This window comes from Herpailurus yagouaroundi, unplaced genomic scaffold (genome assembly GCF_014898765.1).
Source record: "Herpailurus yagouaroundi ecotype Mexico unplaced genomic scaffold, PumYag 182, whole genome shotgun sequence".
Taxonomy (NCBI): Eukaryota; Metazoa; Chordata; class Mammalia; order Carnivora; family Felidae; genus Herpailurus; species Herpailurus yagouaroundi.
The window spans coordinates 59,459,464-59,484,161 of record NW_024412413.1 but is presented as its reverse complement, the minus strand read 5'-3'; the positions used below and the strand labels follow the sequence as shown (position 1 = coordinate 59,484,161).

Sequence of the window (24,698 nt, the reverse complement as noted above, 5' to 3'; positions counted from 1 at the left end):
GAACTGATACACAAAATGTTTTGCAAGAGAACTACACTAAAAATAGAAAGGTTTAACTTCAAAAAAATTTCCCCCTGAAGCTAAAAACTACACTCTACTTATCAATCACACTAATAACCTTTGGCATACTCCAGACAAATGCGACCAAGTTTAAAACAATAATTTAAAAGGACTAGAGGTACCTACCTGGCTTAGTCCATTAAGCATCTGACTCAACTTCAGGGTTGCAAGTTCAAGCCCCATGTTGGGCTCCACACACTGGGCATAGAGCCTACTTAAAGATAATAAAAACTGCATTCCCTTAACAGGACCAGAACCCATGTTATACTTCTAGAATATAATAAAATAGAGTTGAATTTCAAGTGTTATGCCCAGACCTCCTGGAAAGTAGATGATTTTTCTAGCTGTACCATTTCAAGAAAATGGTTGAGTATCACTCTGAAGTCATATACTCAACAGGGGAAGGAAAAAATGTTTTCCCTTCTAAATCACCATAATGTCCCATGCAAACCTATTATGGCACACTTCCCATTTATCAAGATTTTGTTGTTTGTGCTCTTGTCTAGCCTGTGACTCCCTGAGCACAGCAAGTACCTGAAGGATTGTCTTTGTATCCCCAGCACTTAAAACTGTCTGTAACACAGGTCCTTAATGTAAGACATAAAGTACTGATATAGGAAGCATTTCTATGCTATGACAAATACACAGAAGTTAGAGGGAATAAAAACTGCCAAATGCAGAAGCTCAAAGATTTACAGGAGGACAACACATTTAGTTTTATTTCAATCAAATCACAACACTTTCTTTTCCAACTGCTGCAAAGTGCATCTACAATTTGCTATTACAGATCCACTTTTAAAAGGTTTCCTGCGACATTACAGCAAGCCTCTTTTTTTCCAAACAGAGGAATATTCCCAATTCTTCCTCAAATAAAAATAAAAACTCCATTCCAGTAAATGGTAATACATGAAATTACAGTAAACCAGACACTTAAAAGGACAGCCAAAAAGTCTTCCAACAGTTTATTAGAAAGAATGTAGGTAGACATTAAAAAAAAAAAATCCCCACTGTCATGAACATAAATTGAGGTTTTCAGCCTGGGACAAGCTGAATCAAAAAAAGAAATAAAAAAAATCCAATAGTGTATTAACATTTTTTTCACTCATTTGCCATACTGACAATGCAAATACAATTTGGTCTAAATGTACAGACTCTCAAGCAACAATGTACAGCCTTTCTTCGTCCTCCATGCTAAGAGATGTAAAAGTTTAAGGGTCAAACAATACCAAATGTACAGGCTTCAAAACCATCTAAGTTAGGGCATTCACTAGTTTTAGCTAAGATACATCTGGAACACTGACAAGTGATCACTTACAATAATGTGAAGTAAATTTTTTGAAAAATAAAACTTTAGTGGAATAATCCTGGAGGATATACCAGAAGAACAACAAGTTACCAGTTTAAGGTATCAACCAATTTGTTTCATCAGCCACTTTTGAGTCCATGTTCTAAAATCTAAAATTTAGTTCTTTCTTCTAAGCCAAGAGTTTCCTATCATGTCAGTATCTATGTTATGAAGTAAAGGAGACTGAGGTGAAATGTTTTTATTTATCACAACTGCTGTATCAATTGTCTAGGACCTCAACAGCATCATGGAAGTCTGGGAAAAGTTCATGCATAAGGTTATTGCCTTAGCTGACTTAAAACTGCCCCATACAATGGTACATATCAACCCTTAGTGAAGCCTTAAAAAAACAAACAGGTTGAAAAATGGGTTAAAGGAGGCAAATACAGCATCTGCCTTTAGAGCTATCAACTCAGGAATTCTCTCAATCATGAAATCTTGCAGAGAAGTTATTTTTCTTTCTCAAAATCCGGTGATGACAACATTCCTTACTCCAGATCTGGCATTTCTGAAAGATTTTAAAAAGATTAGTATGAAGTACAAGGGAACAATCAACTTCAAAGTCTTATTAAAAAAAAAAAAAAAAAAAAGCAGTCAACAGAGTTAATACTTTCCTAGGGAATTGTCTTTTTATTATTTTTTGCCTTTTCTAAATGTAAATCTCAAAGCATTCAAATTTCTGCTTTGGCTATTATAGGCCATGAAAAAATAATTTTTCTCTCAAGAATTATAAAGAAGTTAATGTCTCTATTTTCAGAGTTTTGTCTTTGATGTGAAATATCACTGTAAAACATACTTTTTACAAAGATACTTACTTTCATCATCACTGTCTTGTGAATCCTGCAGAAGAAGAATTTTGAAAGTTACCAAGTTGATCAAACATTCCTCTGCTAACTGAACAGTTTGCCTTAAAAAGCTGAAGCACTGTACTTTTACTAAAGTAGCAAAGATATGTGGTTATATCAAGCTTATGAATTTAATCACTGGACTTAAGAATAGGTTCACTGAAGATGAACAGATGTACAGCTGAGGATCTATCTTCCTGTAAGATGTGTGCCTTTTGGTGGGAATTGGTGCTCACCCTTTAAATCTCTTCCTGTCGGGTAGACTGAATTTTAGTATAAAATGGATTTCACTTCTCTCTTGGCATTCAGTGTAACAGGGAAATAGCTCACTGCGAAGACCACTGGACTGATAGAAGACAAAAGAACTCCAAACCTAGCTGCTGAGTTGTCTAAACATTTTTCAAACTATACTCAACAACTTTCTTGAAGATGTTAGCAGGATGCCAGAGCGGAATGTTGAGAAGAGTGATCCAGTTTATCCTTATAGATTCACAATGTCCATCTATTTACTCTAGTTTCTGACCAATTCTGCTGCAAAACCTGTTTAACTCTGTCAAAATAATCCCTAAATTAATTCTTAATTGAATAAGGTATACGATGCAATGATTCTCTTGAAATCTGGTCCCTTAAGAATGGCCCATGGGACACCAGTTTCCTGGTAGGTACCTATCCTTCAAAAATTAGCACATTTTAAAATCTGCTTTTCCCTGTATTTCTGAGGGGGGGGGGACCAACCTAATAAGAAGTGGCAAAAAAGCAATCCTAAATCTATATAAAACAACCTATAAATACATTGTTTCTTACTATTTAAGTAAACAGAGAAAAGAATTTATAGACTTACATCATCTGCTCCATCTACTTCTGGTAAATCTACATCCTCATCACCACCCATGTTGTTCATCATCTATTTGAAGTGTAAAAATTAGTTTTAAAAATGATGTTAAATTAAGCCCTAATTATTAGGTTGCAAGCTCCAGAATAAACCTTAAGTCTGTCATAGATTTCCACCAATAAAAAAAAGCAAAACAAATGTTAAGTACCTTCCTTTCCGGAAAAAGTAAATTATAAAATCCTGACAACTTGTAGGGAAGTTAAGACTAAGTTCTCGCTGAAGAAAAGTGAAATTATTAAAACTTATCCAGCAAGTTATTTATGTATGATATAGAAATTAAACACCGAAATCCTAAATAGTGCTTACCTCTGGTGCCTAAGGAAAAGAATGGGATTCATTTGTAGTTCTAAAGCTTTGTATCTTAAGCTAAGTGGCATGTGTATTATGGTATTCTCACTAGTTTTAAATATTGTGAAGAACCAATAAATGATTTAAAATAAAGTCCTTCAGGATGATTAGGTTGTATAAAAGACCTGAACACTGAACCAAAGACTAAACAGCAATAAAAGTTAAAAACAAAAGAAACAGGATTCTTGAAATAAAAGATACATACTATGGAGAAAATACACTTGCATATGTAAGTACTCTTGTAGACATACAAAACATTGGGACTAATAACAACATACTTACATGAAGTACTAATTTCCTATTTAGTTGTTTCTGATCATAAAGTAAGCAGTGTATTATTTAAAAAAGTACATATAACCCAAAACTAAACTATTAACAGATGGGGAGGGACTTATCTTCCCAAGCTACAACTTTTCTATAAATCTCCTAAAATTAAAAAATTCAATAACCATATACAACTTTATACACAAAATTTAAAACTTCTAAAATCTACGCTTACCTGCACTTTACAGTTAAAAGGTGCCTTTAAAAGATCCCTAATCACCAAATTGCTCAGTGTAAAAGTTCTGGGCAATCTAGTCTTAAATAATATGAGTAACTATTAAAGAGTCTCCCTACGTCTGATAGCACTGTTGAACACTTTGGTTAAGTTTCTTTGAGCAAGAAAAATGCTCAAAATGTGCCAAATACAATATTAGGTGTTGAAGATACAATGGCAATAGAAATAGGATGAACTAATAAATACATTCAAGAGCTATTCAGGAGGTTAAAAAAAAAAAAAAAAAAGATGGCCGCTAATGTTATACTGGAAACAGGCAGTAAAAGAATAGTGTTAAGCTGTGACATGCACAGCTGGGCGAAATGGCGGCACCAATTACTACAGGTAAGAAATGGGAATAGCACAGCTGAAAAGAACTGCCCCATCTTCTTTTTCCTCTTTAATTTGAAATCAAGGTGCCAGAACCATGTAAGATGTTAAGTAGTTGCAAACATGACACTAGATATTTACTCCTATTTTAGCTCTTAGTTTTCAAAGAAACATAACAAAATCTAGTCAATTAAAACCTGACATCACAAGGTTTATTCTATCCAAAGGGAAATCAATGATTTTGCCCCTTTAGCCTTTGGCAAGATGTATTTAAATTCTTTCCTTGATTGTGCTAACTAAAACATCTTTACACACCACTTATCATGCACATCTCACTACCATTTTTGTGTTTAAAGGTTTATATTCATATTACATGGCTCCAAAATGCAAACCAATCCACGCTCCTAAAAAAATCAGTTTAGAATAGAAACTAGCTATATTGCGTGGATTGTACAGTTTATTTTTTGTCTTTATACATCAACTTTAGAACTTACCACTAATTTTTTAAAAAATTATACGATGTTAAACTTCAGGATTAAATGACCATTTTTAAGATCTTACTTGGTTTTGCTGCAGAATGACCTTGAAAGTAAAATAATGCAGGTCTTAAAATACCACTAGGGGCTTTAAAACCAAATTAAATTCACACAAATGTACAGAGAGGGAGGTGGAAAATGCCATTTACAAGAACTTACCTCAGAGAAACGATCAAAATTAGACATGTCTTCATCTGAATCATCCTCCCAGTCTTTCCAATTATTGAAGTCCACACTAAGCCAGTTAAGCTACAGATCAATACAAACATCACCCTATGATTAGCTTAACTTACACTTATTGGTATGTACCTTAAGACTTCATTGCTTGAACTGTGGGTTTGTATTAGTGAGGCATGGAACTAACACACACACACAAAAGAACAGACTAGCAAAATCAAAAGTCAAATGCAGTACTAGCAAAGATAGTTTCACGAAGCTTCTTTCACAATTGTTAAACAATCCTAACCGTTAGAAACAAAAACAAACTCATTGGTAGGAACTATTCTCAGGCACAATGGACTTTTTTTTGTAGCACTAAGTATGCTCCTCTGTGATATGTAACTTTTAGATTCTAGGCAAAATCTGCCTCTTGAATTCAGCAAAAGTTCTGCATCTAGGGACTGACCTTCTGACCATACTTGGTTTTAAGTTAAAACTAAAAAAACACCAAGGAAAAAAACCTGTAAGAATACAAGACTTTAATAACACTTAACTATGAAATAAAAACATAATATTCCTCATGAAAAACAAATGTGTCTTTTATTACTTAAAAATGTTAAACTCCCCCAAGAAAAGAAACATACCTTTGCCCTTTCTTTTGTTAACCTTGGCCATGACTGGCCAGATTCGCCTTTTCGTAAACAACATAAAATTGATCTGTCCGTTCTTTTATGCTTGGAATCCTAAAAACAAAAACAAAACAAAAGTACTATCACACCACTTATCTCTCCAGTATCACTACAGAATAGAAAAGTAGCTTGTCATTCCTCAACTCTAATTTTTTTCTCTACATTTTCTCTAAAGGCAAAGAAACATCCCCTAGCTTACTAAACATTTCATTAGCTATCCAATTTGTAAAAAAATTTTCCCTCCCTGCACACGGTGAATAAAATAAAGCCTTAAAAAAAATCAAGTAAAAAATTTTTTTTGACTAAATATGGTACATTCACAGAATAGTTTAAAAATTCTAAAAGACTAGACTAAGACAAGCCTAAAGAACAGTGACAGCAAGAACAAAAGGGGGCTGCAGAAAAGTAGTTCAAAGGGGAAATATTGCGAAAATATAAATCTCTAGATAGCCTCTGAACTGTTAAGAAAAACAATTACTGGTTACTGCTAAAAAGAGTACTTGATGTATGTCCATTTCTTCATGATTTAAACTGGAATTAAAGCCTTAAGACTACTTACATTTGGATCAATACAGTGAAAAAGATCAATTTCATTTAAATGTTTAAAATTATCGCTTCCTCCAAGACAACTGTGTAAAAAAAAAAAAAAAAAATGAACCTCTTCAAAGAGATAAAGATTAGTAATAACTTCAGTGAAAACAAAACAAGCAAGCCAAAGTTACTTGGTTGTCTGAAATAAGCTTCTTACCCAATGATGTAAAATGGTAATTTACCTGAATGTAAGTTTGGATTTTTCAAAATTTACATTAACATCTTTACTGTCTTCAACACAAAATTCAATGAAGACGTAGTCCCTTCGATCGTACCATTTTGCAGAAGCAGGCTGCCTACAAAGAGATAAAATTAGACAAAGTTAAGCTGGAATTCATTAACTGAGTATTTACATAACCTCCAAAATTTTGGTATATAAGTAACATTTCTCTTTCCCATTAGAAGACGGATTATTTGGAAACAGCTTATTATAATTTCAAACAGAAACTACATCCTTAGGGGCAAGTGAGTGGCTCAGTAGGTTAAACATCTGACTTCAGTTCAGGTCATGATCTCACGGTACCTAAGTCGGAGTCCCACATCAGGCTCTGCACTGACAGTGTGGAGCTGCCTGGGGATTCTTTCTCCCTCTCTGCCCCTCTCCCACTTTCACAGGGGATCATGCTCTTTCTCAAAATAAATAAATAAACTTAAAAAAACACCTACATCTTTACTCTTAACAACTGCATTCCAAGTTAAAACACAACTATAACTGATTTCACAATATGAAGGAATTAAAAAATGAATCAATGCTCAATAGGGCTAACCATTAGGTAGCCCTGTCAAAATTTATGTGCTACTCCTTTAGAGCCTGGCTACTAAATGTCAATGTCACAGAATTAAAAAATCAGACAGAACTGATCCACAGTCAATTGAAATATTGAAATACATATTCAACATTTTTACTTACAATGTTACAATGCCAGCAACTTGCAGGACAGTGGCTGGGTGGGTAAAACTGATAGTGTTTGTCTCCAGAAAGTTCTCATCTGTAGCTTATTTCTGACTATACCAAACAACCATTTTTTTGAGGAACAAATTTTCTTAACCAACTTTTATGATTCTAAATAATGATACTTAAGAATTAAGCTTCTTTACAGCCTCATCTTCTAATCTACAAATGTATTGGATATATACTATACTAGAAGAAGCCTGGAGTATTTGCTTCCTCGTTATTCTTCTGCTGTCTCCTGCAATGTACCTGTCCTTTTCATGGTGTCAGCTGCTTAGAACTCTATCCATCCATTAAAATTATGTTTTAGAATAAGCTTAAAAAACTGCTAGAAGCAAATGCAGTCAAATATAGTTGATTAATAGGAGATAAAGACTGTATGTGGTAAATACTTTTCTTTCAAATTGTTCTTTGTATGGGGCACTTAGGTGGCTCAGTCGGTTAGGCGTCCCAACTCTTAGTTTTGGTTCAGGTCATGATCTCACAGTTCATGAATTTCAGCCCCATGTCAGCGTACTGCGCTGACAGTACGGAGCCCACTTGGAATTCTCTCTCTCTCTCTCTCTCTCTCTCTCTCTCTCCCCCTGCCCCCCCTTCCCCACTCGTGTTCGCTGTCTCAAAATAAATAAAACTTAAAAAAAAATAAAGTTGTTCTTTGTAATCTTTAGACAAGTATCTTTATATGTGTAAAAATTCCTGGAATTCACACACAGACCCCAACTAAATTTGCCTCTACAGAATGAACCAGAAAGACAATGAGGGCAAGGAGGCAGAACCACATAATTCTCAATGGTTTCCCTTATTTTCTTAAAGCAAGCATGTTCTGCTTTGATAAATCTAAAAACTTAAGTATTTGGCTATACCAGAATTCTTTGTATTTTTTTGAACTGTTCTATAAACCTAAGATACAAGTTAAAAACTATTAATCATCATTATGTTCAGACACTACTAATAAATCAACTCAAATGAAAGGAACTGTTTTGTTTCCAAATGCTGAAATTCCCAACCCTAAGGAGTAGCAGTTTAAAGTCCCTCCAATAAATAAAAAGTTGCAACCCACTGCTCATCAACATTTTTACACAACTGTTAAATCTGACTAGTCACATTCCACTTTGGGATATTGATATCAGATCTGAAGTAGGTTATAATCATTACGGATGGAAGTTTTCAAAGTCCAAAAATACCAGCAAATCAGCAAGAGTAAAGCTATTTCTTTTTTTTTTTTTTAATTTTTTTTTCAACGTTTATTTATTTTTTGGGGGACAGAGAGAGACAGAGCATGAATGGGGGAGGGGCAGAGAGAGAGGGAGACACAGAATCGGAAACAGGCTCCAGGCTCTGAGCCATCAGCCCAGAGCCTGACGCGGGGCTCGAACTCACGGACCGCGAGATCGTGACCTGGCTGAAGTCGGACGCTTAACCGACTGCGCCACCCAGGCACCCCAAGAGTAAAGCTATTTCTTTAGGCATCTATCAACAGATTAAAAACAAAAACCAGATTTTTACATGCCTTAGAAGAAAAGTCTAACCAAACTTCTGTTGGACTAAGGAATCACAACTTCTAGTATTATGTTAATATGTCTAACAAATTGAGAGTTTTATGAATAGGTGACAATAGACCACACATTATTATTAGCTCATTTTCTTTCCAAAACAGTGTTCTGTGATTAACATTTAAAAAAAATATGTATTTGAGTGTGAGCAGGAAAGGGGCAGAGAAAGAGAGGGACAGAGTTCTGAGACAGGCTCTGCAAGGACAGCAGAGAGCCCAATGTGGGGCTCGAACTCATGAACCATGAGATCATGACATGAGCTGAAGTCAGACACTCAACCAGCTGAGCCACCCAGGCGCCCCAACATGCTGTCTTTAACTGAAAATATTTGCTAACTTAATAGATAAAATTTTAAATGACTAGGTTCACAGATTTTATTAAATAATCTCTACATCCAACATGGGACTCAAACTTACAACCCGAGATCAAGAGTTGCACGCACACTCTACCAACTGAGCCAGCCAAGCATCCCTAAGTTCAGATTTTCAAACTGAAGTGACCATACAGTATGTTTAAAAAGCGCTAATGAAAATCATCCAGAGCAATGAACACCACAGTGCCAAAATACTATTTCCAACTAAAGGAAACAGATTTCCTATACAGAAATGACTGACCTCAGGCATAAGATGGGATGAGGTTGGGACACCTTGGGCAAACGAAGCTATTAAAAACTATGAGGTCAGTTATGGGGCACCTGGGTGGTTCAGTTAGCGGAGCATCCAACTCTTGATTTTGGCTCAGGTCATGACCGCATAGTTCATGGGATTGAGCCCTGAATTGGGCTCCACGCTGACAGCACGGAGCGTGTTTAGGTTTCTCTCTCTGCCCCTCCCCAACTCGCTTGCGGGCTCTTGGGGGGTGGGGGAGAACAAAACAAAACTATGAGGTCAGAACCAGAGGCAATAATAAGGGTCTCCCTGCATTGGCCAATGAGAATTCTAGGTTACCAGAAGATGCTACAGATCCAACTCTACAAATTGGCTGTTAACAGAAAAAGAATTAGGCATTTTTCCTTCTTTCTCTTTATGAAACTTTATTCATGGTAACTGGATAGATAGATCTGTTCATAGAAGTAAACTTCTTTATAAAATTTCAACTTTGGAATGGAATACAGTTGGGGGGGGGCATGTGTCACCATTTTGCAACCTTTAAACTGATTTGGCAATGATCAACGGATGAAACCATTAAAATGATTAGGGGCACTTGGGTGGCTCAGATGGTTAAGCGTCTGACTTCAGTTCAGGTCATGATCTCACGTTGAGTTCAAGCCCCACGTCAGGCTCTGTGCTGACAGCTCAGAGCCTGGAGGCTGCTTGAGATTCTGTGTCTCCCTCTCTCTGCCCCTCCCCCACACATGCTCTGTCTCAAAAAGTAAAACATTAAAAAAATTTTTTAAAGATTAGATTAATAGTTAATAAAGAATTTACAATTAATAGTTAATAAAGAATTCAGCATCACTAAAAGTGGGACAACCAGACCTACAACCTCCTAATCTGATGCAACATGATATACTCCATAGAAAACTTAATTCCAGTCTATAAGAAGAGAAAAAAAAATTTTTTTTTTAATGATACAATGAGGAAGGGAGAAATCCAGAATACTGTTAAATCAATGCTATAAAGAAGAGAAGGGACTGCTCTAGATTAAAAGAAACCGAAGAGTTATCAAACACGTAGAGGGACACCTGAGTAGTTGTTCAGTCAGTTAAGCATGACTCTTGATTTCAGCTCAGGTCATGCATGATCTCACAGTTCATGAGATGGAGCCCCAAATTGGGCTCTGCGCGGACAGCGAGGGGCTTACTTGGGATTCTCTCTCTGCCCCTCCCCAAGTTGCACTCACTCTCTCAAAAATAAACATTAAACAAAACATATCCAATTTATGCACCTGGTCTGCAACCCCCCCACCCCTGGCCCGACCTAAACATAAAAAGAGATTACTGAAACTGTGACCACCTAAATACAGACAGGGTATTAGATATTAGAGAATATGAAAATCATTGTTAGTTTTTTTAGGCATGAAAGGCATTGTTTTTACAGGGGGGGGTGGGGGGGAGAGTCCATTCAAGATGAAAACTTAAGTATACGGGGTTTGCTTTAAAAGACTTCAGGAGGGACGCCTGCATGGCTCAGTCGATTAAGTGTCATGATCTCACGCTGTCATGGGATCTGTGTCTGGCTCCATACTGGCAGTGTAGAGGCTGCCTGGGATTCTCAGTCTCCTCCTCTTTTTGCCCCTCCCCTGCTCACACTGTCTCTCGTGCTGTCTCAAAAATAAACTTGAAAACAAGAAAAAAAAAAAAAAAAAGACTCCAGGAAAAGGAAAAGAGGATAAATAAAGCAATGTGGCAAAGGCCTACTAAGCACTTAATCTGGATGACAGGTAGATGGGGATTATATTCATTATGCTTTTTTTTTTTTTAAAGGTTTATTCATTTTTTGAGACAGAGAGACAAAACATGATTGGGGGAGAGGCAGACAGAAGGACCCACAGAATCTGAAGCAGGCTCCAGGCTATGAGCTGTCAGCACAGAGTCCAATGTGGGGCTCGAACTCACAAAACATGAGATCATGACCTGAGCCAAAGTCAGACACTTAACCAACTGAGCCACCCAGGCACCCCTCTTCATTATACTTAAAAAAAAAAAAAAAAAAAAGTTAGACCTTCCCTATGACCCAGCAATAGCACTGCTAGGAATTTACCCAAGGGATACAGCAGTACTGATGCATAGGGGCACTTGTACCCCAATGTTTATAGCAGCACTCTCAACAATAGCCAAATTATGCAAAGAGCCTAAATGTCCATCAACTGATGAATGGATAAAGAAATTGTGGTTTACACACACAATGGAATACTATGTGGCAATGAGAAAGAATGAAATATGGCCTTTTGTAGCAACATGGATGGAACTGGAAGTGAAATAAGTCATACAGAGAAAGACAGATACCATATGTTTTCACTCATATGTGGATCCTGAGAAACTTAACAGAAGTCCATGGTGGAGTGGAAGAAAAAAAAAAAAAGAGGTTAGAGAGGGAGAGCCAAAGCCTAAGAGACTCTTAAAAAACTGAGAACTGAGGGTTGATGGAGGGTGGGAGGGAGGGGAGGGTGGGTGATGGGTATTGAGGAGGGCACCTTTTGGGATGAGCACTAGGTGTTGTATGGAAACCAATGACAATAAATTTCATAGAAAAAAAAGTTATTAAATGATTCTAGCAGGGACTAGTTTCTTTTTAAGTGTAACCCAGTCTAACTTTGAAATTGTGTTATACTTAGTTAACGGGAGGATTCTTTTCCCAAAACATTTTACAAATAGTATTTCAATAAACTCTAGACAAGCACACTAATGGTGACATGGTTATTACAATGGCTGTATAAAAAACCAAGTAGTGGGTCGCCTGGGTGGCGCAGTCGGTTAAGCGTCCGACTTCAGCCAGGTCACGATCTCGCGGTCCGTGAGTTCGAGCCCCGTGTCGGGCTCTGGGCTGATGGCTCAGAGCCTGGAGCCTGTTTCCGATTCTGTGTCTCCCTCTCTCTCTGCCCCTCCCCCGTTCATGCTCTGTCTCTCTCTGTCCCAAAAATAAATAAACGTTGAAAAAAAAAATTAAAAAACAAACAAACAAACAAACAAACAAAAAAAACCAAGTAGTACACTACTCTTTAATTTGTTCATACTGAAGACACTGGAACCAGAGATCTTTTTCTTTTCCTCAAATTCACATTAAGAATTCAGAATGTGGGGGCGCCTGGGTGGCGCAGTCGGTTAAGCGTCCGACTTCAGCCAGGTCACGATCTCGCGGTCCGTGAGTTCGAGCCCCGCGTCAGGCTCTGGGCTGATGGCTCAGAGCCTGGAGCCTGTTTCCGATTCTGTGTCTCCCTCTCTCTCTGCCCCTCCCCCGTTCATGCTCTGACTCTCTCTGTCCCAAAAATAAATAAACGTTGAAAAAAAAAAAATTCAGAATGTGAGTAATATGTTTGGAAAGAGAATCTTTAAAATGAAATCTTAAGGTGGGCCATAAATTTAACATGACTGGTGTCCTTACAAAAGATTAGGACACAGAAGAAAGAGCTTGTGAAGACGCAGAAGAGGCCCAGTCTTCCCATTTCTGGTACTTTGTTATGGCAGCTCTAGCAAGCTAATACAATCATTTTCCAAATAACAAAATTAAATGATCATTTAAACCAGGGGTTGGCACAGAAGCCAAAAATGGTTTTTATATTTTTAAAGAGTTACAAAAACAAGCATGTAGGACAGAGATATTTGTGGTCTGCAAAGCTTAGCATTTACTAGGTAATCCTGATTTTAACTATCAAAAATACAAGAGGGGACCCTACACGTAACCTAAAACCAGTAAAAAACACATATATTCACTCAACTGGAAGAGAGCTTGATTTTGAAATCCTGCTCGTCTTCTGTGAAACTCACATCCCTTTTTTTCTAGTAACCAAAAGAGGAGCAGGTTTAGCTTGAACACTAGCTCATAAACTAATTATACTGGATTTATCTCTAGCCTTATACTAACATTGACAAAACTTGTAACCACTGTCCAAGTCTGTCAGTTCACCTTAACAGTAAATACCTATGGATGTAAAAACTTTTTTCACTTCTGCATATGCTATGTAAATAATCCCCTACTTAAAACAAAACAAAACCAACCCCCTCCCCAACAAATGGGACATTCCTCAAGGTTCCAGTTTCAGCCCCACATCTGGCTCTCTGCTGTCAGTGCGGAACCCACTTGGAATCCTCTTCCTCTCTCTGCCCCTACCCCACTTGCACTCTCTCAAAAATAAACATTAAAAAAAAAAAATTGGTTAAAACATATAGACAAATGTACTGGAGAAAATAGCAATAACGACAATTTTTTTAAAAAAGTTCTACTTCTGTAAAAGTATTTAAGAAACTGAAAAATGTGATACAAAGATGCTAATTAACAATAACCTTTATGATAAAATAGGCAAATATATATTATTTTTTGGGAGAAAACGCGCACGGGTGTGTGCACAGGGGAGAGACACAAAGAGAAGGGGACAGAGGATCTGAAGTTGGCTCTGTGCTAAAAGCAGAGAGTCCAATGTGGGGCTCAAACTTATGAACTATGAGATCATGACTGGAGCCAAAGTTGTACCCTTTAACCAACTGAGCCACCCAGGAGCCCCAATAGGCAAAAATATTTTTAATCTGTTTTATCTTTAATTAATGGTCTCATTAAGAAATCAATCAAACAGTGGGTGCCTGTCAGCCCAGAGCCTGCTTCGGATTCTCTCCCTTGCCCCTCAAAATAAATAAACTTATTTTAAAAAACTGTTGGAGAGGAGGTAGGACAGAATCAGTTAAAGGGGAACCTAATGGCAATTACCCACAATTAAGAAAGATAGTGTATCCAAAACATAACCAATAAACGATTCCCAAAATAAATATTCCCAAAATAAAGAACTCACAAGTCAAATGTACTTGGAGAATATATACTGATTTAGTAGTACTTCTTTTCCAGGTTTCCCAAAATACAGCAAAGCCTCAATTAACAGAATATAAAATCAGATAGTTGATTTATAAGTAGCTCTCATCAGCTTTATCTTTCAACTACTGCCCACTGATCTACTTTCTAATCTATAGCAGATACAGTTGAATTTGGTTCAAATGTGACAGAGCAGAATACAGGACTACTAGTAAAAGACCCCTTTTATGCTCAACTCTCACCATCAAGCACCTCATGTAGGGGTGCTACATGAAGAGTTTGATGGTGAAGGCTGGGTCTGAGAGAAAGAGGCTGCCTGGGATTCTCTCTCCTCTGCCCCTCCTCCACTTGTGCAGGAGATGAGCTGCTTCCTTGAAACTTAAAAAAATGGCCTCATGTAGACAAGTCTAACAGCTAAAATACATTTAGAGTTTGAATGTTATTCAATAAATAGGTATTAAGCATGGGGCTAGGAATTGTTCTGGAGACAGAGCAATGAGCAAAATAGACAAAGCTTACATTCGAGTTAGATGAAATTTAGTCCAAAAATCTCCTAAGAAATATGGGGGGTAAAGGGATCGGATCCGTTACTAGTGGCCTTTATTAATGTGTAAACAGGCAATATATCATAAGACAAGGTTTTCAAAAACCAAGCAAACAAACAAAAAAAGATAACATTTTCTGGTTATCAGCACAGCTGAGCTGTAAAAAACAACACAGGAGTAGGGACCCTCTACACAGTTGAAAATCCAAGAACTTATGACCCCTAAAACTTAGCTACTGTTGATCAGACCCTCACAAGTAACACATACTTTGCATGTTATATATATTATACACTGTATTCTTACAAAGAAGCTAGAGAAAAAACAATGCTAAGAAAAATCACAAGATCTCTATCTGCTCCTCCCCTGCTTGCTCTCTCAAAAATAATAAACATTAGGGGCACCTGGATGGCTCAGTTAAGTGTCCAACTTCGACTCAGGTCATGATCTCACAGTCGTGGGTTTGAGCCCTGTTAGGCTCTGTGCTGACAGCTCAGAGCCTGAAGCTTGCTTCAGATTCTCTGTCTCCCTCTCTTTCTGCCCCTCCCCCACTCATGCTCTTGTCTCTCTCTCTCTCTCTCTCAAAATAAACATTAAAAAAACTTTTTTAAAAAAATGGGGCGCCTGGGTGGCTCAGTTGGTTAAGTGGCCAACTTCAGCTCAGGTCATGATCTCATGGACTGTGAGTTCGAGCCCCACGTCGGGCTCTGTGCTGACAGCTCAGAGCCTGGAGCCTGCTTCAGATTCTGTGTCTCCCTCTCTCGCTCTGCCCCTGCCCTGCTCACACTCTGTCTCTCTCAAAAATAAACATTAATATATATGTGTGTGTGTGTATATATACATATACACACACACATGTATGTGTGTGTCTGTGTGTATGTGTGTGTATATATATGTGTGTGTATATATATATATATATATAAAATCTATATTTATGGGGTATCTGGGTGGCTCAATGGGTTAAGTGTCTGACTCTTGATTTCAGCTCAGGTCATGATCTCACAGTTCATGGGATTGAGCCCTGCACTGTCAGCATAGAGCCTACTTAGGATTCTCTCTCTGCCCCTCCCTTGCATGTGCTCTCTCAAACTAAATAAACTTTAAAAAAAAATACATTTACAGTACTGTACTTATTGTAAAAAAAAAAAAAAAATCTACCTAAGTGGACCCACAGAGTTCAAACCAGTGTTATTCAAGGATCAACTGTACTTAACTAATTAATGACAGTTTCCTTACAAGTTTATTCTTTTTTTCCCCTTATAAATTTGTTAATGGTGCATGATTATTTGTCTGAATTAAAAGATCACTTTGAATTCTAAGATAAAACAACAGAAATCAAATAACTAGCTTTTTACTAGAGCTTAATAATCAAGTAAATATCTTCTAGGTTTAGGAATAAACATATTTCTATTAAATAGGAAGTTTCTTAAAGACTAGATTCACTCATTTTTTTAATACATCTCTAAGTATCTTTAAATATCAAGAAAGATTACAGATGAAAACATTAAAATCAAGAAAAAAGTCAGCAATAAAAAGATGTTATAAAATTCAGAATTACTTATTTTCTAAAACTAAGTTTTAAACTTAGCTTAAACTAGTCTATCATTTGCAAAAGGGAGTCAAGACAGTGGTAAATCTTTTTCACTTTATAGTAAGTGAGGAATGATATGGAAACATGAAATTCTGTTATACAGGGAAAAAAGTAGTTCCAGGTTCATAGACGGAGCAGTTTTTCCTCCCTCAAAAGCCCTGTCTACAAATGTCTGAAACCAGTCTCTTACACATGTATTCTTTCCTCAAAGAAACCCCAAGATCTGCTTCTCATACTTTTAGATCATCTGTACATCAGTTGTACCACCACGTAAAACTTTCTGGAAAGGTGATCTGAATACACATGCTACTCCTGTGGCTTCCAAATTATGTGCCAAGGTGTATCAGGGCACCATGAGAAACTTAAGAGGGCTGCTGAAAGATCTTTTAAGTTTGAGAAAAATTTAGTGAGAATCTCATTCAAGACACCAAGTGGTTCAGTTTCAAGGTAGACTGCACTACATCCCTCTCCATTAATCTTCATCTTTGCACAGTTGTATTTCTGGTGGTTGCTATAATTTAATAAAGGGGGGGGGCTACAAAAAAAAAGCAGTGGGAAACAGAAATTGAAATTGAAATGGAAGTATCCAATCTGACTTCAAGGTATAAGTTATGCAGTGCAGGGGCACATGAGTGGCTCAATCAGTTGAGCATCTGACTTCAGCTCAAGGCATAATCTCAAGGTCTGGAAGTTCGAGCCCTACATCAGGCTCACTGCTGTCAATGCATAAAGCCTGCTTTGAATCCTCTGTCCCTCTCTCCTTCTGCCCCTGCCCCGCTCGCTCATGCTCTGTCTCAAAAATAGACATTGGGGGGGAAAAAGGTATACATGCCCAAAACACATACATATTCCATTACTAAATGGTGATTATAAAAGAAGCTACTTATTTCAACTTTCGTGGATTAGTTTTTGAAAGACTACTAACTAGGCTGTTAGGCAAATTACTTAAGTTGTTTGGACCTAGCTACCTAATAAACAGAACTGTTATTCCTTTTGGCCAGCAACACCATAAACACACACACACACCCTACTAAGACAAAAAAGGGGCAAACCAATAACACTTGTGAAACCTCTATACTAGTTCCTTTATTTGGTAATTCCTACTCTAAAACAAAAAAGTGAGGGGTGGCTCAGTGGGTTCAGTCCAACTATTGACATTGGCTCAGGTCATGATGTCACAGTTCTGGAGTTTGAACCCCATGTTGTGCTCTGTGCTCACAGTGTGGAGCCCGCTGGGCATTCTCTCTCTCAAAATAAAAAATAAACTTGGGGTACCTGGGTGGCTCAGTCAGTTAAGTGACTTCGGCTCAGATCATGATCTCATGGTTGAGTTCGAGCCCCACGTGGGCTCTGTGCTGACAGCTCAGAGCCTGGAGCCTGCTTCAGATTCATATTCTCTCTTTCTCTCTCTCTCTGGAGCCTGCTTCAGATTCTGTGTCTCCCTGTCTCCCTCCCTCCCTCCCTCCCTCCCTCTCTCTCTCTGCCCCTCCCAGGCTCATGCTCTGTCTCCCTCTCTCAAAAAATGAACATTAAAAAAAATTTTTTTAATAAAAATAAATATATAACTTAAAAAATTAAAACAAAAAAATGAAAGAAAGCTGTTCTTAAAGACAGGATTTCCCCTGATAAACTTAGTGCCTTTCTTCCATGCAACTCCAACCTTCGTACATTCCTACTTCTGTGCACACATCACTTTAAACATCCTCAAAGCAAACACAACAATTTTTCTTCATACAAATAAAATTCAAACAAGGTCAATGTCTCACTGCCTCCGTCACAAATTTCAGAGCCTTGGGGCTCCACAACCATATGTCAAGAAGTGACACAGGTTTAACAAACAATTTAGACGATATTAACAAAACTACAGAGATATAGTTATTTCTTTGGAAATTAAAAGTTTCACCTGGAAAATTATTCTCCCTTTTTGTAAAGTGGAAAAAATAAGGCTTCTGTCAGAAATCCTGAGTTCCAATCCTATTTGGGACAGTTCCTCATACTAATTAGCACTGTGTGAATTAGTATTTGAAAAACTAGATCCTGGAACTTAATACATATTAAAAATTTTAAGAACACCTGTCTGTGACTTAGATCCTTTCAGTACACAAAGATAATTAAAATGCTGAGTTAGAAAGGGCCCAAAGAAAACACTTTATAGCAATAAAGTATGACAACATGTGAAGATTAACTACTGCACAGAAAATCCCTAATAGCACATTTTGACTTTGGACTACAATATGAAGGAGTTCAGACTACTGCTCAAGGTAATATTTAAAGTAAGTCGGTTAACCGTCCGACTTGGGCTCAGGTCATGATCTTGCGGTCCGTGAGTTCGATCCCCGCGTCGGGCTCTGTGCTGACCGCTCAGAGCCTGGAGCCTGTTTCAGATTCTGTGTCTCCCTCTCTCTCTGACCCTCCCCCGTTCATGCTCTGTCTCTCTGTCTCAAAAATAAATAAACGTTAAAAAAAAAATTAAAGTAATTGGCATTTTCCTGAAAAACCAGAAGTTCAAAGGTGTCCTGGTGAAGCAGAGAAGTCACCTCAATTTAAAATCTATCAGTGCCAATCTACAGAGTAAATAATACAAAGTTTACTACAACACACATTGCATTTCTGAAATAAAATACACTAGGTGCAACAATCTTCAATTTAAGAACTCTGATAAAGTATTGTAAAAATTTAAGGGCTAGAGACTAATTCTGAATAGTTCATATCACAAAAGTATTTTTTCCTGAAAAGTGACAATCACTACCACCTAAGACCTCAAAATGATAATAGCTTCAAGATTTTAAAACAGAAAATACAATTAAACATGGGAATCTTAATTAACAGTACATACTGGTCTGCACTGATTTATCCCTTCCAGTTTCTACTGCTTTCTAGTTAAAGTCTAACTAAGCACAGGAAAAAAAAAAAAAAAAAAGAAAAAGAAAATCCAGTTGCTAGGTTACAGTAGTTAAGAAATCAACACTGAACAAAAACCATCATCAGTTACTCTTCCTTAACTACAGAAATTAACCATACAGCATATGCTCACTACTACCATTTATGTTGGAAGCTAAAGAAAGACTAATGATTTTGTTTTTAGGACTCAATTCTATAAAGTTGAATGATGGCAAAGTATTCAAGATTTCAACCAATGTTAGAGACAGTCACAATATGTTTCTGGACAATTTATTCTTTTTTTTTTTTTTTTTAATTTTTTTTTTCAACGTTTATTTATTTTTGGGACAGAGACAGAGCATGAACGGGGGAGGGGCAGAGAGAGAGGGAGACACAGAATCGGAAACAGGCTCCACGCTCTGAGCCATCAGCCCAGAGCCTGACGTGGGGCTCAAACTCACGGACCGCGAGATCGTGACCTGGCTGAAGTCGGACGCTTAACCGACTGCGCCACCCAGGCGCCCCTCTGGACAATTTATTAATTCAAGTATAAGACCACTGAAAGAACGACTTCAAATAGCTCAAAACTGAATAAAACAGGGACTCCTGGCTGGCTCTGTTGGAGGAGCATGGGACTCTTTGATATCCGAGTCCTGAGTTCGAGCCCCACATTGGGTGTTAGAGATTACTAAAAAAGAACAAAAAACTTAAATAAAAACAAAAACCTTTCCTTTAAAAAGCATTTTACTTTCTATCTATGGTTACTGAGTTCAAATTAGAATTAGAACTACAATAGCTTAAAAAAAAAAAAGCAGTAACAATTAACTAGCACACCTCCCTTCTCCCCCACCCTAGTTTGAAGGAAAGAGGTCTTAAAATCTCAGCCTTCTCGAAAATCAGGTTGAGTTTTTATGTAAACTATTAGACTGAACCTTAAAAACCTGATGGAAAAAAATGTACCTAGACAATCACTACTAAAGAGTATTCAAATGAGAAAAAAAAAAAAACAAAAAACAGACCTTAAAACTCTTAAAATATCCAGACATAAAAGTCTCTCTCCACATCTAAAATAATGTTTATATCATGTTCAGAACTTGCGAATGAATGACTCTTGATCTCAGGGTGTTGAGTTCAGGCCCCAAGCTGGGGGGTAGAAATTACTTCAACAAATACATAAACTTAAAAAAAATTTTTTAAATGTTTATATCAAACATCAACAAATGGATCCTTATCAATTAGCCAGGTTCTTCCCAGGACTGGAAGACCCATTGAAGGGTTTTTCTAACTCAAATAACAGATTCATAATACTCCTCTTGAAAACAGTAAGTTTGGGGCGCCTGGGTGGCTCAGTCGGTTAAGCGTCCGATTTCGGCTCAGGTCATGATCTCACGGTTCGTGGGTTCGAGCCCCGCGTCGGGCTCTGGGCTGACAGCTCAGAGCCTGGACCCCGCTTCAGATTCTGTGTCTCCCTCTGTCTGCCCCTCCACTGCTTGCACTCTGTCTCTTGCATCGTCTCAAAAATAAATGAACATTTAAAAAAAAAAAAAAGAAAGAAAACAGTAAGTTTGTTGAATACAATTAGTTCAACAAGATCTCCTAAATTTGCAAGATGGCATTTATTTTAAAAAGGAGATTTATGTGGTCTCTTCAAAACACTCAGGTTGAAAGCATTCTTGTAACTTAGACTGCTTTTTGGAATACTGACTGTTACACTTTCCATCTGAGGTTTCAATTTATTTACTTAACGTCTCTATTTAACTATTTCATGTGACCTCCCAAAAGTATATTTCAAATAATTTTAAACATATTTCTTAGTGAAAAGGTATTTTGTTTGGCTACATTAGTCTATTAACAGTTGGCAGCTTACCTAAGCATTTATTTCCTCAGTGAGTTTCAAAATATAAAAGGCACCTTAAGACTAACAATCCTGCTACATTTTTTGGAATAAAGCCTTTCCAGAGAAAAGTGAAAGCTACTTTACATAGATTAAGATATTATATTGAATACCAATGGGGAGGGGCAACCCTTCCAAAATTCTAGGTGTCTCCTTTACATAGTAATACTGTGTTCCAGAGGCTTGCTCTCCATCATTAACCAACAGCAGTGTATCCTTTAACCCAATAGAATCATCATCAGTATCATTAAGTAACCCTTTGAAAGTGCGTTACTTTTCACAGGAATTAAACTTGTTACCTTTTAATCACTCTCTGTACGTATCTTTCAGGGAGCAGTTAGTACCAAAAATAAAATAAAATAAAATAAAATAAAATAAAATCCTATAAAACCGATAGTTCTCACATCTGGAGAGACAGAGTTTTTCCTGAAAAGAATGTAAGCCTTGAAAATGGGAGTGCCAAAAATTTTATTAGGTAAAAAAAAAAAATCACTAAGGTTTTTCTTTACCATCATCAAACTAAAATTCTTAAAAAAAAAAAATCCTTGTCACCTCAACGTAAATAAATGTAAGCTCTTAAAGGCAACAAAAAGGCAACTACATGCCTATTTCAATCTTAATTAAAATAGGATAACGCAACCTCGCCTCAAGTTTAATGTAGAACACTGAAAACGTCCACAAGTATCTTTCCACTCGACACGTGCGGAACGACCTGCTCAATGCTAACTCCTCGCGCCATGGACAAGGGTGAGTTTTGGCAAGCTTCCCCCCTTTCAAGGGATTGGGAGTTAGGAGGCCTGGAAACGTCCATACCCAAGAAATCACGACCCCGGAAAGGAAAATAAGTTGTGGGGACGGTGTGACCTCCCCGCAGTTGCCTAGCAGTACTGTCGCTCACGGCGGAAGGCCGCGTGGTGCTCTGCGGGGAGCACCGCCAGCCTTCTGGTAGCACCCACCACAGGTGCACTTGGCCCAGGGCCTGGTCCCAACATCACCGAGGGGCAGAACCAGACTGCCCCGAAAGCGAAGTGGCTATCCAAGAGGCCCCGCGCCTTCAGAAAGCCCGCACGGCAGAAAACTCACAGAAGAGTAAGGCCTAAGGCTAAGTTACGGAGTTAGAGTAACCGGGACTGGCAAAGGAGGAAAAGTGGGATTTCCGGCGCGGGGAAGGCGAGGAACCGTTCCGAGGTGGGGAAAGCGGACATCTGGAGGAAAAATGTCCTCCACCCGCCAACGGTAACCGGAACAAGGATACTGGACCTCCCACCACAAGAAAGAACGACTGCCGCCACAGAAGGGAGAAAGCCGAGGGGGTCGAAAGCGGGGGGTTGGGGGGGGAGGGGGGGCTTCCCGGCAGCCCCCTGCGCGGCCTCGGCCTCCCTCCGGGGCGACCTTCCTTCGGCGGGGTGTCGCACTCACATCGTGAACGGGGCAGGGGGGACGGGCGAACGGGTGGGCGGGCCTCTCCGGCGGCAGCTGCTGGGCAATCGACTCTACTCCGATGGCGACTCCGGCGTTTTCTTCCCGGTCGCGGCCTCTTCTCGCTTCCCTCAGGCGACGGTGGCGGCGGGCTCGACCTGGTCCCCAGAATGCACCGCGCGGAGAGAGCGGCTCCTCCGATCGGGGAGAAGAGGAAAGTGTAGGAAAAGGGGCGCGAGGACGGAAAATGAACGTGCGTGCGTGCGAGCGAGGGGTGGTGAGGCCGGGCGGCGGCTGGTGACGCAGCAAAATGCCCGGGCCCTGCCGCCGCGCGTGCGCACTCCTTGTTTTCGGGCTCCTGCGCGGTTTTCTAGAGATATCTACGGAAAGGGCGGGGCCTCCCAGCTCCTTCGCGATCCTTCCTAGCTCTGGCCCCGCCCTGCGTCTGCTCCCTTCGGTCCGGCGGGTTCCCGCCTCTCCTCCCGCGCTCCCCCTTCGCCTTAGAAAACCGTTGGCCGCCCTAACCGCCTGGCCACGCGCGTTGGGCGATCTCCGGGAGAAACGGCTGTGTTGACAGCAGGAGGAAGGCCGAAGCGGAGGGAGGCCAAGTCGGAAGACTTGAAAAGTGAAACAGATTGGTTACTCTTGAGGGAGTAAGCCAGTCCACTGAGGAAAAAGATATGAAAAGCCTGTGCTCGTGATATTTGCGGGAAAAGGCTAACTTCAGAATCCAGAGCTGGGTGCACCTGGCCATTTTTCTCTGCTTCCACAGGGTTGGAGACTCTTATCCAGGGGCAGAGGAAATCTGAGGTCTTGGTTGAGAAACGTTTGTCGTTTGGGGAGGGCATTTGCCCTTGTTTTGAAATAATTAGGCCTATAGGTGAGACGGGGGTTTTGTCAGTGGAAAGTTGAAGTTTGTGGGAATGGGGAGATGAGATGAGGACACTCCTTGTCTTCAGGCACATCATTAGGGGGAGAAGGTTACCCATCTGTTTTCAACCATTATCTCTTGAACTGCCGCTTTGTCCCTTGAACGTGGTTGGGCTATAATGAGGGATAGTAACCAAGAGAATGAAAACAGTACTTACTGCCTATTCTAGAAGGCCACTTAACAGTCGAGTAAGGGACAAATACATCAGTGCATTGCTAGTTGGAATACAAAGGAAGTTTAAGTGTCAAGACATTTTGGAAAATACTGGCTTCGTAGCATTAAGGACTTGGTGGTCTATGCTGTGCATGGCAGGGTTGGGGAACTATAGACATTGGACACTGCTCAAATCTCAAACCTCGTTTAAGAGGGTTGTTAAATCCCAGCTCTCAAGTACTGTGATTTTTAAGAAGTCTACTGCCTGTTGGGGAAAGCAAAATACACAAGTCAAGATTATTGAGTGCTATAATGGAAGTACAAAAAGTAATGGGAGCATAGAGGGAGGAGAGGTCGATATTTACTGGAAGTATTAGGACAGGCCTTGTTAAGAAAAATTAATCCCAGGGGCGCCTGGGTGGCTCAGTTGGTTGAGCATCCGACTTCTGCTCAGGTCATGATTTCACAGTCTGTGAGTTCCAGCCCCGCATCAGGCTCTGTGCTGACAGCTCAGAGCCTGGAGCCTGTTTCAGATTCTGTGTCTGTCTCCCTCTCCCTCTCTCTCTCTCTCTCTCTCTCTCTCTCTCTCTGCCCCTCCCCCACTCATGCTCTGTCTTTCTCTCTGTCAAAAATAAACATTAAAAAAAAAAATCAGAAGCAGGCTCCAGGCTCTGAGCTGTCAGCACAGAACCCATGGGGGCTTGAACTCATGAACAATGAGATCATGACCTGAGCCAAAGTCAAACACTTAACCAACTGAGCCACCCAGGCACCCCAAGGTTTCCCACTCCTCTATCCCTAGGACCCTTCCTTTTCTTTATGCACTAGGATAGCTGTTGGAGCTCCAGCCATCACATTCCTGTTCCGGTCAGCAGGATGGAGGATTGAAAGAAAAGAGAAAAAAACAAGACATTTTCCTAGCTTTTGCACTCTTAAATCAGTCTGCCAAAAGTGTTACAACATTTCTACTTTCACCTCATTGACAACTCAT

The 24,698-nt window shown here is 39.1% G+C and overlaps 1 protein-coding gene across 2 annotated transcripts; it reads right to left on the bottom strand.

The window, feature by feature from the left end:
• Window positions 1-751: 751 nt before the first annotated feature.
• PTGES3 (prostaglandin E synthase 3) lies at window positions 752-22,959 on the bottom strand. Of its 2 annotated transcripts, XM_040491687.1 has the most exons (8): window positions 22,624-22,956; window positions 6,516-6,629; window positions 6,302-6,371; window positions 5,698-5,796; window positions 5,054-5,143; window positions 3,092-3,154; window positions 2,221-2,245; window positions 752-1,913 (listed from the first exon to the last, which is right to left on the bottom strand). In XM_040491687.1, coding segments are annotated over exons 1-8 (483 nt in total). In that variant the 5' UTR covers window positions 22,626-22,956; the 3' UTR covers window positions 752-1,893. The 2 variants fall into 2 exon arrangements, with proteins under 2 accessions (XP_040347621.1, XP_040347622.1); XM_040491688.1 differs by lacking the exon at window positions 3,092-3,154 and having other exon boundaries at window positions 22,624-22,959.
• Between the last annotated feature and the right edge of the window lie 1,739 nt (window positions 22,960-24,698).